Source organism: Eurypyga helias, unplaced genomic scaffold (genome assembly GCF_000690775.1).
Source record: "Eurypyga helias isolate BGI_N326 unplaced genomic scaffold, ASM69077v1 scaffold2039, whole genome shotgun sequence".
Classification (NCBI taxonomy): Eukaryota; Metazoa; Chordata; class Aves; order Eurypygiformes; family Eurypygidae; genus Eurypyga; species Eurypyga helias.
In genome coordinates this window covers 1-14,897 of record NW_010273775.1, presented here as the reverse complement: position 1 = coordinate 14,897, position 14,897 = coordinate 1, and the positions used below count along the sequence as shown (strand labels likewise).

At 39.5% G+C, this 14,897-nt stretch overlaps 1 protein-coding gene across 1 annotated transcript; it reads right to left on the bottom strand.

Annotated features, from left to right (window-relative positions):
* Positions 1–587: 587 nt before the first annotated feature.
* TRIP13 (thyroid hormone receptor interactor 13) lies at positions 588–14,759 on the bottom strand. The gene is made up of 13 exons (XM_010159583.1): positions 14,668–14,759; positions 12,983–13,148; positions 12,557–12,686; positions 11,273–11,328; positions 8,576–8,666; positions 6,727–6,799; positions 5,669–5,732; positions 5,352–5,438; positions 4,459–4,565; positions 2,880–3,033; positions 2,584–2,696; positions 1,371–1,440; positions 588–797 (listed from the first exon to the last, which is right to left on the bottom strand). Exons 1-13 carry the CDS (start codon positions 14,757–14,759, stop codon positions 702–704), a joined length of 1,299 nt encoding a protein of 432 aa, XP_010157885.1. The 3' UTR covers positions 588–701.
* Positions 14,760–14,897: the final 138 nt, after the last annotated feature.

Sequence of the window (14,897 nt, the reverse complement as noted above, 5' to 3'; positions counted from 1 at the left end):
AACAAAACCAATCTTCATGCACTTTAAAGAACTTTTCTTACACAGTGGACTGACTCTTCAGTGAGAAAACACAGTCCATTCCGATTCACAACCTTGCAACAACACACAAAAAGAAGTATTACAAAATGCAATTAAGTGATCTCTTAGTTTTAAACTTTTGAATCTACTGTAATTTAAAAAAAAAAGTCATATTGAAATGAAAATTTCAAGATAAAGTGATACCAGTATAAAGGTCTGGGCCACTGCTGAGCACTTTGCTTCTGAATAAACAAACACGACAGTAGGGCGGGTTCAGTAACAAACAGTGCACTTACGGCTGAAGGAGCAGATCCACAGACTTAAGTTTTATTGCTAGTAAAAATATGTAAGAAATCTTAAGTATAAAACCTGACACACAGATAGAAAGTTAGAAACAAGGAACAGAAGTCTACCCACTTTTAGTAACTGCCAAAGATGAAAACTGACCCTCAGCAAGAATTACTTACAGTCTTACTGGTAGCTGAAATGAAACCTTCGAAAAAAGGAGCTGTAAACTGTCTTAACTGTTTATTAATAAATGTTCTGAAAAACTAGATTAGGCATTCCAGGTTTTTTAAGGTGTTGACAGTCTATTTTACAGATGCATAGAAGTTGCACAGTTTGTATGAAAAATAGGTAGTTTTCGGTGTTAACAATCCAGACAACTATAACACAGTAGAGCATCACACACACTCTGCAAGTTTCTTTCTTTCTTCAAATTGCTTGTCTACTGCAAGTGAAAGAGCCTGAAGAAATGCTGTCATGGTAACACTGGGGGACTGAAAACAAGAGAAGAGTTTGTTAGACACAGTACAGCACTAGATATACGTAATATTTTACACACGAATCACAGTATTTAAGAGAAATGTTTGGCTTCCATGTTACAAAGTTTTCTATATGCTACAAAACATGCAACTGCAGGTTTATTTTAAACCAGCTAGCATAGCAATGTCAAAGTCAAGCTCTGTGAAGTCCTGACTCAATCACTATTACTGTGGATTTGTTTAAAAAAAAAAAAGTTTTTAACGAATTAATAATCTTTATAAAGGGGTTTTCTTTCAGCGAGAAATTATCAGAGAACCAATATCAATGTTTTGTCACAACATTTAATCAAAAGCAGAATGCTGTTGGGCAGGTCAATCCCACCCATCATCTTCAATCTCATTCAAAATTATGGGCAGCACAAAATTGTTTCACTGTGCAAAGTGGCAGAAACAGTGCCATTTAGATTACAAGTGGGGTTTAGGCCCAATATCTCACTTCAGGCAATGTCCAAATGTCTTTCCACCTGTCTCAAAACCACACCAAATTATCATGAAGAGAATAAATTTACTTGAACACATTAAACTTACTTGAATATAAAGTGCATGTGCTAGGAAAGGAAGTTTTCTCAGGACCCGGCCACTAAGACCTTCACTTCTTCTATAGTAAAAGAGAGACAAGAGTTGCTTAAATGCTAAATAACCACTCTTCAAAGAAGGGTTTTCCCTTTTCTGTGTTCCTCTCATAAGTTGCTCTAAAAAACCTCAAACCACAGCTCGACAGGTGGCTTGCAGCACTTTCAGCAGAAGCAGGAAGTGAACAGACAGCTTCAGCCTACGGGAGGCTATACAGAAAAGCAACCAAGGGCACAGACATAGCAGTCACAATTGCCTGCCAAAGCTTACGTCACTGTGCCATACCTCGTGAATCTGGAGGAATGTCTGCACTGGAGGGGTATGGTACAGACATAACCTTCCATCCACACTCGGAAGGACTTGAAAATACTTGTTTTGAAGGCTGGACCTCACGGCTACAGCTTATGTCCTCCATCCCAACATTTACACACAGCTTCCTTTACCTCACCTACTTGTTTCTGTCTCACTCTGTGTATGCTGAACCCAAACTTCTATGCCTGGAAAAACTTAATTTGCGTCTACGCCACTCCTTAACCGGTGGGTTAAGACTTCAGGAAGAGAAGAAAAACACACTTTCCTGACTTTGCAAGTGTTTTATTTTGTTCCACAGGGACAAGCGCTTTGGAAAAAAATATTACCTGAGACGTGAATATAATTTTTATTGTTTCAAGAATTGCTATGCTGTCCTGAAAGATCATTTGCTCTACTAGCATACTCAGCAAATCATCATACTCGCCGTTTCCACTTCACTCTTCCCCTTTGCTCCTGCCCACTTATACCTCCGTGCCAAGAACTGACTTAGTAGATTGCGAGGCATTCCAAGACGCTTTCTTAGGAGGAGCTAAGGCCAACGCTATTTCTGCTAAACTGCAGTACAATTTACAATATCCACTGAAACCTAAGGCATCTCACTAAGCCAGCCAGCAATTTGCCATGAGGACAAAGGGCAGAGCAGAAACCAGAAGCCGTACTAAAACAAGGCAGACCTGAGACTAACAAATCTTGGCAAATCCTGATCATTTCCGCTTTTCGTCCGAGAAGTTTGTACTAACCCCAACAGAAAAAAAAGTGAGATGTTTCAGAATTCCAGCTGTTACGAAATTCAATTACTTTTAGACATCATTCCACAACTCTATATATATAGAAATGTAGAATTTCAGAATCTTACCTTGAGATTTCTTTTAGGACGAGGCTTAACCTTGACACATTATTTTCTACGAAGCCTATCATCTCTAGCTCTCTGAGTGTCAGGAGCTGCTGCCGAGGATATATTATTTGACACTAGAAAAAAAGTTACACACTGTCATATGAAAACCTTAAATACATTCAAAATTAAATTCTACAGTAAGAATGGGAATACAGAGAGGGAATGAATTTTCTGTATTTTTGTTATTTAGGAAGTATGATTAAAATGAGAAATTTATCAAAATACAACATTTTACAGTCTTGCATTCAAAATATTACCTTCATCAGTTCTTCCAAGCAAGAAAGATATATTCTAAATATTGCTGCAGTGGATGGAGGTCCAATGTATTGCTTTATGTCAGCCCTGTCTACAAAGGCCATGTCAATTTTCTCTGTAATATTTGAAGTAGTCAGGATAACTACATTGGGATACCTTCAAGATAAAAGCAGATTTTTAGGTCACGTGTACAAGAATTATCTCCTTTTGCGACTGGCAGATTGATATCTTCCTTCTCATGACTCAAGCCATTTCATGCACTAAGCAGTCACGTCCCTCTTGTCAGACAGCAATTACATTAAATGATCTGAAGGTCTTGGCCAGTTCTCACCAACCTACTTCATAGTCTCTTTCTTTCAGCTGTTTCTCAAGTGTCCAGAGTTTCTCCAACCCAATTTTACAAGTGACACATATTAACTATCTAGAGCCTACTGGCATAGTTTCTGCCAAATAAAAAAAAAAAAGATTGTAAAGGAAGACTCAAATTTGAACATTTAATCTACATGATTACTGTTTCGATTCAGTAGAAAGTACACAGTTTAACTGGCAATGTGACACATTCTAACTGTAAGTGACATTAGAGTGAGCTTAAAAGAGAAGTAATATCACCTTGCTCTCAGAAATATGGAAAGAACATTCATAGAATCACAGAATGGTTTGGGTTGGAAGGGACCTTAAAGATCACCTAGTTCCAACCCCCCTGCCATGGGCAGGGACACCTTCCACTAGACCAGGTTGCTCCAAGCCTCATCCAGCCTGGCCTTGAACACTTCCAGGGATGGGGCATCCACAGCTTCTCTAGGCAACCTGTCCCAGTGCCTCACCACCCTCTCTGTGAAGAACTTCTTCCTGATATCTAATCTAAACCTCCCTGATTTCAATTTATACCCATTATCCCTTGTCCTATCACTACAGGCTCTTGGCAACAGTCCTCTCCCAGTACCCTTGTAGGCCCCCGTCAGATACTGGAGAGCTGCAATGAGGTCTCCTCGGAGCCTCCTCTTCTCCTTCATTCTTAACCATAGCTATTTTTAGATGAAGCCTGTGAACCTCTACGTATGAATAAGCCACTTACCTTTAATTAGCCACAAGACAGGGCACAACACTAGAGCACCTTTCTTTCTGTGCCCAGAGCCAAGTATACCCAAAAAGGGGAGGATAGAAATGCTGGAATAAAACAAGAGATGGTACACTGCACTAAATCCAGCATGCAAAGCAGACCAAGCATCATTAACGATTGCTTCTAAGCCATGTCTTGTACAGGTCTGCTTTAGACTGACATCCAGAAGCTGTAAATAATGAATGAATTCTTCACTGATCTTATTCTTGTCTCTCCAAAGCAGGAATCGTGACCATCTGTCCTGTACCTCTCCCTAGTTTTAATGGAAGTGTGGCATCTGTAGATTTGGTTGCTCACTCACTTACATGCAATGTATTCTGTTGGATTACTCTTGTTTCTTTTCACACTTTAACCAAGAATAGTTCACTAACCAATTTGGTTTCGTACTCCAAGTAGGAATTAAGAGTTAGCAGGAATCGTGAAATTGTCGGTTACATTTTGCTGTCGCGATAAGAGTTTACCTTTTAATGTGATCTATTTGTGTCAGTACAGCATTCACCACACGAATCGCATCTGAAGGCTCTGTGCCTGCCTTGACGGCACTACGTGCTGCTGTCAGGCTTTCCACCTACAAAAAAACCAAGCCAATCAACCAACCAAAAAGACAACAAAAAAAACCCCATAAGATAGCACATTTGGAGTGCTGGCAGCAAGCAAATAACCCAAACAATCCACCTTCATTCAGATCCTTGTGTCTACTATCCAAAGCTTCACCTCCTAAATCTTTTGTTAAGTAGGAATTTCCAGGGAGAGGGAAAGAAATGTCAAGGAAGCAAAGTGTAAGGAATGCAATTCCTGTTTGGACAGCAGAACCGAGGCTGGTTTCCATTTTATTTAAATTTTGGGTCAGGGGACATGACACACACAAAAGAATAATGAATATATTGAATTTAGAATTAGCTTCCCCATAGGAAATCCAATATAAGAAAGCTAACAAGGTACACACTAAGAGTTGTTTATGTATGCAAGTCAGAAGAGAATCCAGACAATAAACTGAACCACAGTAATGCTTTTTAGAGCTTTACAACATACATGAGAGCACAATTAATACAAATGCAGGCTACTTCAAAGTTTAAAAAAAATGCTCCACCTTTAAATACACAGCAACTGGGAAAGTTCCAGCAGGAAGTTTCCCTTCTTTTTCAGCTAAAATTTGCCTGCTAAACCATACTGTATTCCTGCCAAATCTGCAGTAGTAAAGGTTGAAATTCCCCCTTCTGCACTAAGTCATGTAACTTACAATAAAGCATAAATACGCTTTTACTGTTCTTTATGAATGAGCATGAGCACAGTTCTCTCCCATCAATTTACTTTCTGCTAAATTTTACGTACATGGATGCTATTAAAATCATACCTCATCAATCAGTACAAATACAAGAGCATCTTTGTCATCAATTAACTCTCGAATCTTCTGGAACATCTTGGTTACAAGCTTGCCGCTCTAGAAAGACACCACATGCACACGTTAAACTACCTCCTTGTTGCACAACTTCCCAAACCTTACCACAGTTAAAGATGGAACTATCCATTTTTTTCACCTTTCTAATATAGCTTCTATTTAAGTGTTCTCAAGCACCAGCTTTGGTGCACACGGTTATTTTATGCAACAAGCTCAACAGAAACAGTGTGATTTCTAAAACAGTCTACTTAATGAGCTACATGAATACATACCTCAGAAAACCATTTAGAGAAAAGGCTATGGCTGTTTATCTCAATTAGCTGTCCATACCTATACCTGAAGTATGAAGTGAAAAAGAAGTATGAACTCTATTGTAAATAAAAGTCAGTGATATCAGTAACTTCCATAAGTTGCATTCCCTCCATTTCAGCCCTGGATTTCTGTGAATTACTACTTTAAATTACTTACTTTTCAAAACATAATACTTGTTCTGAGTTTGTCATTTCCAGAAACACGTCTCACTGGAATTCTTTATATTAAATTGCTATCAGAATTCCTTCAGTAGAACAGGTGCTATTTAAATACAGCTTAAGTAACCGTTACCATGCTCATAACCTCATTCTCCTGTTGTTCATGTAAGATTTTGTTCAGTATAGCAAGAACACATATTGAGCTTATTTACTCAGCTCTGCATGAATATTCTTAGGACAAAATATCCCAACCACTACACATTATATAGTCCACATTTATCATAAATTCAGCTTGGGCTAGAGTCAGATCACTCCAGTAATCACACATCATTTATGTTACACCTAATATTTCATATAACTTTTTTTTTATATAAATGTAGTAAGTTGCTATGAAGTTTAAGGCTAATTCTTATTACTTGTCTGATATGTCTTGAGACTGACCTTTGCAGACTTTGGCATTTAGACAATCCAAGCACAAAACAAATTGGTTACAAAATCACTACCTATTAGTAGGTAATGTTTTTCTTGAACACGAAGATACAAATAGCAGGCTCGAAACTCTTACGATCTTTTGCCATTCATGTACAACGTGAGCACAAACAAATGACTGTATCACCACTGGAATTGGTTTTATGTAACTAGGCACAAATATTTACACATTTTAAAAGGCATTAAAATATCCTAACCAGTCTCTCAGTAACATCAATTTTATTGCTAGCCACTTGCACTATAAAGAACTATGAATATTACTACTTGGCACCAGTTATTTGAAATCAATTATTAAATATCTTTGGGCTAGCAAAAAAGAACAATTAACAATAGCAAACTAAAGTGAAGAAGATAATTTCCAAAACGATCACCTGTATGACAGTCGAATTGTCAGCTTCTGAGCCAATGCTTTACAGAGAGAGGTTTTACCAGTTCCAGGAGGGCCTGGTTTGAAATCAAATCCATACATTACACAGAATCTGCATCAGATTGTTAATGACATATAACATCTTAACTCCTGTATTTCACTACAGTACTAATTGGAGAATAAAACTACAGCAGACAATGATTGTGAACACCGGGTATTTTGGGAATGTTGCTTACTCCACTACAACCCTGGAGCTGAGCTTTGACTTTATATAATTTGCAATTATTCAAATAGTTAATAGTTTGTATGCAGACACCATAAATTGAGAATACCCAATGGCCACAGAAGCAAAGTGTTATCTATCACCTTAACAGGGCTTATGCTTATTAGCATTCTCAAAAATCAGTGCTATGCTTAAACTTGTATCTGCCTGAAACATACTCTTCTAACATGCAAAACAAACACATCATGCCCAGTTTGATCAGCTGTCCACTTTCCCAGAAATCCCTACCTTGGGGCAACCCCGAGCATCTTAGGAAGTATGCTCTGGGACAAACCTTTTGGATCTGGCTTGACACAGACTTTCTCCAAGGAGATAAGCCAAGCATAGTTAAACAGAGTACGAAGTTGATGTGTGGGTGCTAAACATCAACCAGATGACAGTACTTTCATTCAAAGCCAGTACTGCCATTATAGTATACATGTATTTTGCACTAAAACCATTGTACATTTCCCAGTATTAACTTCTTTGTGATCACAATAACAAGCTCATTACCAAAATTAAATGTACGAATCATAGATATATTGTTGAGTCTGAAATAGTTTTCCTAAATAAAGCATCCTGTAGCTTCTAAACTGATAAGTAGTTACAACTTAAATATTATCAACACCCATAGAATGGTTTGGGTTGGAAGGGACCTTAAAGACCATCCAGTTCCAACCCCCCTGCCAACAACCCCTTCCACTAGACCAGGTTGCTCAAAGCCTCATCCAGCCTGGCCTTGGACACTTCCAGGGATGGGGCATCCACAGCTTCTCTGGGCAACCTGTCCCAGTGCCTCCCCACCCTCTCCGGGAAGAACTTCTTCCTGATATCCAATCTAAACCTCCCCACTTTCAATTTAAACCCGTTACCCCTTGTCCTGTCACTACAGGCCCTTGTAAAAAGTCCCCCCCAGCTTCCTTGTAGCCCCTTCAGGTACTGAAACTCATAAAAAAAACATTTCCACTATAACCTTTTATTTTTGAATACCAGCCTTGATGACAAAATTATAATTAAGCAATAGCAAGCTGCATTTGTCAAGAAGATAGATCCAGTTGATGTTAAGCTCACTTATAGTATAACCTCCACAGTAAGATAAGACTGACCCAAGATTACAGCCTCACTAAACTAACAAGAGTATTGCCTTCACACCTGGCAACAGAACACTGTTATAACACAACAATTTCCCACTTTTTTCAGAAGTTTTACAGAGCTGTGACTACCAAATTTTTTAATACTGCGACAGAGCTCTAACTAATACATGGTTCCTAGTGCCCAGAGTATCTGCATTATTTTTGCACTTTATACAAAAAACCCAATAGTATCACTTAAAAATGAAATCTAAAAAAACCCTACTCTCACTACAGTATATATTTTAGAACTTAAATCCCTGTAAAACATAGTACCTGTGAACACTGATTTGATTCTGCCATCACATTTCATCTAAATTTGTATTATAGAGAGAATACCACCCTGCTGCTTTTGGATAATCTAATTTCACTACACAGAAGTGCAATACAATTTTTTCCAGAAGGAAAGTATAAACAGATGGCCAATGAATCTACTTGGTTTAAGACAGATAATTTTTTACCATGCAGCAAAACAACTCTGTTCCACGATACCAGGTTGCTGTCAACGTTTTTGTCAGAAAATAGCAAGGTTGTCGTCACATAATCAAGTAACTAATTGAAGAGGAGAAAGAGACACACAAATTAGACTTGTATCAGCAAAATACAATTACAAATAGAAGCAATCTCCTACTTATGTCTACTGTGTACTCAAAACAAAAAAAAGGGCCCATGTCTTTTAGATATAAGCAAATTTTCTTCCTGCAAAGATTGGAAATTCATTTTCTTCCTGCCCTCAGGAAAAAAAAATAGCAGGTACTGGGCGCAAATTGAGTTCCAGAACTTTTACAAGAATAAATGAAATGTTTTAAGAAAGTGAAAGTATTTCCATTTTCCACTGTCCCACGTATAGCGTGTCTTTAAAACACAAGCTGCCCCAAGCAGCGCGGACTCAAACTCCAGATCCTGTCTAGATGTTGTACAGCTATACATTTGTCAGGTTTGTTGTACGCAGCCCATGAAACAAAGCACTACCTATCACATTTTAGTTCCTTTCTACTGAAACATTTATATCAGCTACTGTAAGGAATTTGTAAATTGGTTATCCTCCCAAGTTAGGGAATTTGCATGTAAATCCTTGAATGCTTGTTCCTAAAAATAATGCTATTTCATTTTAGAATTTCCTAGAATTAGGAAGTAGAGCTGTTTCAACTACATTAATATGAATGTCAGGTGTGAATCTATACTGAATTTTACCTATAAAAACACCAGATACCACATTATTTTCTGCTGCTGTTACCTGTAACGTGCTTTTGCTCCATTTGCATTAACATTATTCCTGCAATGTCTCATGCCCAAAATGAAGCAACTGCGCAACAGCAAACCCCCTGAACTTCATCCAGTGTGTTTTTCAGTGTTCTATCAACAGTGTACTATTTTGAAAACTCACAGCAACCATTTCAGAGCCTGTAGGATCCAACCGTACCCAGCCAGTTCCATGGATCGAAGAATTCATCACAATTACTTTTACGGAAGTTAGGTAGTTCTAGTTTTAGTCATTAAAAGTTACCACTTCTTTCTACCAACATAACAGTCAACAGCGATCAACTTGGTGTTACTTAATACATCAGTAAGTCTAATTCGATAGTCCTGCCACTCCACAGATGATTTGGAAAGCAGCTCCATAAATTAGCCAAGCATTGCTATGTTAATTGATGTTTATCAATTAAGTACAATCACTGGAATGTTTTGCTTTACTGTAGATGCTTATAAAGACTTAAGTGAAAATACTCTATCTATGGTATTACAGTATCCTAAACAAGCTAATGAATTAGTTCTTTGTGTCCAAAAACTTCAGGTAGAAGCACACTTTTTTTAATAAGCATGATAAACATCTTGCTGCATGCTGTCATTAAGAGCAACCAAATCGAATCACTTGTGGCTTTTACTCACATCACACTAATACTAAATTTCAGTATTCCAGTTCTACAAGCTCTGGCAGTTACCGCAACCTTTGGTGAATGCATGGAATCCTCAAACTAACAAATGAGCCCGTGGGGTTGTTTTGTTTCTTCTGAATATCGTACCAGCATCCAAGTGGGAGCGTACTCACTCGAGTCAAACAATTCAACGGGCATTTGTATGAACTGTAACACTGTTGGATGAGGTTCCTACTAAACCAGCGAATGTATTTCTAGCTGCTGCCAGAAACATACAGTTAAACTGCCGTTCCCTTCCCCCAGCCTGCACCCACCACCCCTGTTACGCGACTGCTAGCTACGGTCACAGCGGACCAATCCATGGGACAAAGCCAGGTGGAAATTAGCCCATCGCACAGTAAGTTGAACACTTTCAGTGATTTAGTTTCCTCAGGTAGTTTACTGCCAGGTGACAAGAATGCCAGTAGACGGGAAGCACTGCAAGTACAGCTGTGAGCAACACACTTCTTTAGCAATATCAAGCCACCAAAATTGCCTTATCATTAAAAAAAACCCACCATACTCAAGACAACAGATCCTTTGGGACCTTCAAATTGGAGAAGCAGAGAATTGATTTCAAAGAATGCTGTATACCTTTTCTATAAGCCTCTTTGAAGTTAATTTTTTTCCACCAATTTGCTTCTCCCCTTCTAGAAAAACATGCAATTAATGAGCCTTAAAACAAGGTACAGTATTTTAATAAAGAGAATTTCTACTCTGTCCTACAGAACATTGTTTCCTTCATGCAGGCTGATGAATATGTCTAAAGCGAAAGTGAAAATCTGAGAAGTTTTAAGTTGCCACCAAAACAACACCTCCAGCTGCTAAACTTCTGATTTCTGTAAAATATTCAAATGCATATGAAGAAATTCTTCATACTCTGTGGCATGAGCATCACTGAACCCAGTTTCACAAGGAACCTGAGATTATTTTGCAAAGCTGATACACGACTGAGATACGTTCAGTCTCAAAATGTCAGCTTTGCCTTGTTTTGTTAGCTGTACATCAGAAAATCATGTAACCCTCAAAAATTATTTAGAGATTTTGACAAGAATATAAAGCTCTGCAAAATGGCTAAGACTACACCACTTTTCAAAATACAACAAGCAGACATGAGAATTCTTTCTTGAGCTGGTGATTTCCATAGAGCTTCTCCAAGGGATGCAGCAAACTTCACACAGGCTACATTTTAACTCTTACTTCTCTTCAAGCAATTTTAACTTTTATTCATTTTCAACTTACGTGTGATTTTACTTCAGTGTCATATATAAGACTTTCCCAAAGGCCATGGAATTCAGCTGCAAAAGCAATATATTATATACCTGGTTAGGGTAAATCAATTTGGGAACTTGTGTTCTACCATTGCAGCACAAAGCAGTTTTCAAATTATTCTCAACTAAAATTAAGGATTAAGAACAGATTTACAAGAGAAATTAAAACATATGGGAAAAAAACATGAGTTATTTTTCTCAAAATGCAAACACAACATTCTAACAGACAAATTCAGCAATTTCACAACTTCTGTTTCCTCAAAGAATTGTGAGAAGTTAATCTTAACTTCTTAACATAAAAGGAAAAATATTATTCTTCCCTTTCTGACCTGTATTTCCCCAAGTTAAAGGGCTATAAAAAGTTGGTGTGGGATGACGGTTCTAAGCCCAATTTTATCATTCAGCCTTTTTTTTTTTTTTAACGTCAACATGTAGAGGATAAAAAAAGCACATAGCTGAATAATGCATAGCATTTGAGTTGTGATTTGGCTATCAGTCAGTTCTAGCAGTTAGTCTCCAGCTTTCAGCAAAGAAAAGCAAAAAGACTGAACAATTGTATGTGACAGTAATATGGGAATAATGCTGAAGTATCAGATCGAGCTCTTCACGAAGAGAAACCTAATGCATGCTTAGGCTTTTCACCACATGGAAAGAGCAGAAAATGACTCAGAATCACTGTCTCTATGAGCTTAAGCTCACACCTGTACTTCTTCCAGGCACAGAATCCAACTTCCCCAAGCACAAGTGGAGGCAGGCCATGCCCTATTGCAGAGCAAAGCCTTATCCTTCTTTTCACAAGACATTCTGAGGACTCTAAATCTCTTCAAGTTTGCTTGGTTGTTCCCAACCTAAGAGCAGCACTTTCTTGGGGGTTGCAAGCCAGCAATAGGCTCTGGAAAATAGATGTTTAAACTGATGTTTCTTGTGGGCGTCTGAATAAAAATTCGGAATTTAGCTCGTAGGGTTAAGAACTTGCACGCTTCTGACTGTACATTGTATTCCACAAGGCCAGTGACTTCCACCCACCCACAAGTATTACAGAAATAAATGTCGTGTTGTGAAATCACCCACAGTAGTTCTATCAAAACCATAAAGAAGGAAGTCCAAATATATCGGTTCCCTTGACAACGGACAAAGCTAAACAACATACACAAATAATAACCTTTAACCGGTAACCTTATAAACACTTGTAGCCTTTTCAAGATTTTCTTTCATTGTAATTGCTCTAGACCTTCCCGAAACATCACGTGAGTACCTGCTGGTAGCACCCAGTGGTTAGCTGCAATGATATCCTCACTCTCTTCTTCCAGGTTTTCAGAGCTTGGTCCTTCTTCATTCAGATGAAAAATATGAAGAGAAAGACTGCTTTTGCTCAAGTCAATAGGCTAGAATGGACATAAGACGACCTTTAATACACCGTATTTCTAATTCAAGGCGGATTATAACATAAAGTTACAGTTCTCAGCTGGCGTTCAGCTTTGAAGTTTACTACTTCTGTTTCAGACCTTTCTGAGGGCTGAAAAACGTACCCACCTTTTTCAGATTATAGCAGTCAGCCTGATAAAAGATACTACACTGTCCTATAGACCTGCTCTTACTTAGGTCCTTAGGCTATCACTGCTCTACCGACAACTAGTTCCTAGGCATATGAAGAGAGCTGCACATTCCTAACTGCAAATACCTGTCTGTCTTTCAGTTTCAGCTCCGTATCCACAATCGACACAGACTGCACATTGCTGTTAAGAAAACCATCATCAAACTCTGTCCACTTGTAATCACCAAAGACGACGTTATGTCTGTTCAGCAGCTTTAAGACACTCATCCTGATGTCTTCTTTCTTGGCCGCACTGACAAGAAAGAAACAGCATTATTTCTGTCACTGGCGTTCACAAGGGATCATGAACTAATATCAGAGCGCTTTATTTCATTACACTGAGCCTACATGGAAAATAACCTCCGTCTCACAAAAAAACCAAAACAAACAAACCACCCCCCCAAAAAACCCACCAACCCTCCAAAAAACCCCCAACCACACCCCCATATAACATTCTGCAGAAAAACACCCTACTACACTCAATTTCTTGCAAAAGCAGCCAGCTCGATAGTTGGTTTAAATCTGTGCATTAAAAGGCACACGCCAAAGAATACTATTTGCCGTCTGCAGTCGTATCAGGAACGACACAGCAACAAGATTTCAGGAATGGAATTCAGTTCCGCAACCTGACTTTGTTTCTCTTGTAAAACCAGAAAAAGCCACAGCCAAGCTTCTAGACTGAATTAGGTACACTCAGCGTGGAAGATCTATTATGCTTTCATGCCTGAGGACAGCTGACACCTCAGGATGGGGACAGATTATAAGGAGAATTCCGGTACGAGAGACAAAAATTACAGGAGAAGGAATATAATTTTAAGATTTCAGAAGAGCTTGAACTTAATTTTGCAGTTTCAGTGATACATTACTAGTTCCTTGTCTTGTATTAAAGTCTGACAAAAAGAGAGCAGTGGGTATTTTACACCTTGACTTTAGCAACACCTTGGACACACTCTCCCATAGTATCCAGATACCCAAATGGGTAAGATAAGGACTAGATAGAGGCACAACAAGGTGGCTGGACTGTCCAGCTCAAAGACAGTAGAAAGTAGAAAGACTAAGCAGTAACAGTAGAAAGACTAAGCAGAGCTGTCAGCAAGTTGGGAAGGGAAAGGTGACGTGGTGCTGTCAATATTGGGACCACCACTGTTTTTACATCTTCGTTTCCACGCTGTACAATGGGATGGAAAGCAACTTTATGGGTAACACCAAAGCAAGGAGAGCTGTCGGTAGACTAGAAAGCCTGGCTGTCATTCAGAGGGACCCCTGCTCGGAGATACGGCTTGACAGGGACCTCCTGAAGCTCATCGGGAGTAAACGTGGCATCCTGCGTCTCCATCCACTGCTCAGACACCAGTACAGACCGGAGGACAGCTGGATGAAAAGCAGCTTTGCAGAAAAGGACCCGGGGTACCGGTGGACAAGGCGGCAACGAGTCAGCAGCATGCCCCTGCTGTAAGTAAAGCCAGCCTTATTTTGGGGTGTGCTAGCAGGAGCGAAAACATCAGGGAAGGCGATTCTTTCCATCTACTGGCCGTTCGTGAGAACACACCTGGGCTCTGCTCTACTAGAGAGAGTTATATGCTGGGGCAGGCCCAGCATACGGCCAACAACCGGATCACAACACCACGAGAAGGTGAGAGAAACGGGTTTGTTCAACCTTGGGAAGAGCCAGCTGCATGGAAACTCATGGGAAAGCACACGGAAGGCGAGAGCACGGCACAAGGACAAAGGGGAAGAGACGCAAGTGGTGGCAAACTTCTGACGGGAGAGACCTGCTGGATTTCTGATGAACTTCCACGTGGATCTGAACGCTGTCACAGGCGTTTGGGAGCGCTTGCTTCAAATCCCCAGCCGCTGCATCCATCCTTCCCGCTCCTAGGGGAGAAAAGCAATGCCAAGGGGCAGGAGGCTTTCAGCGACAGTTAAACGCCAACGCCACCAGCAGCCCTGCCCGGCACGGGAGACCCCGCGCCCACGGCAGGGACCGGCATTCCCACCCTCT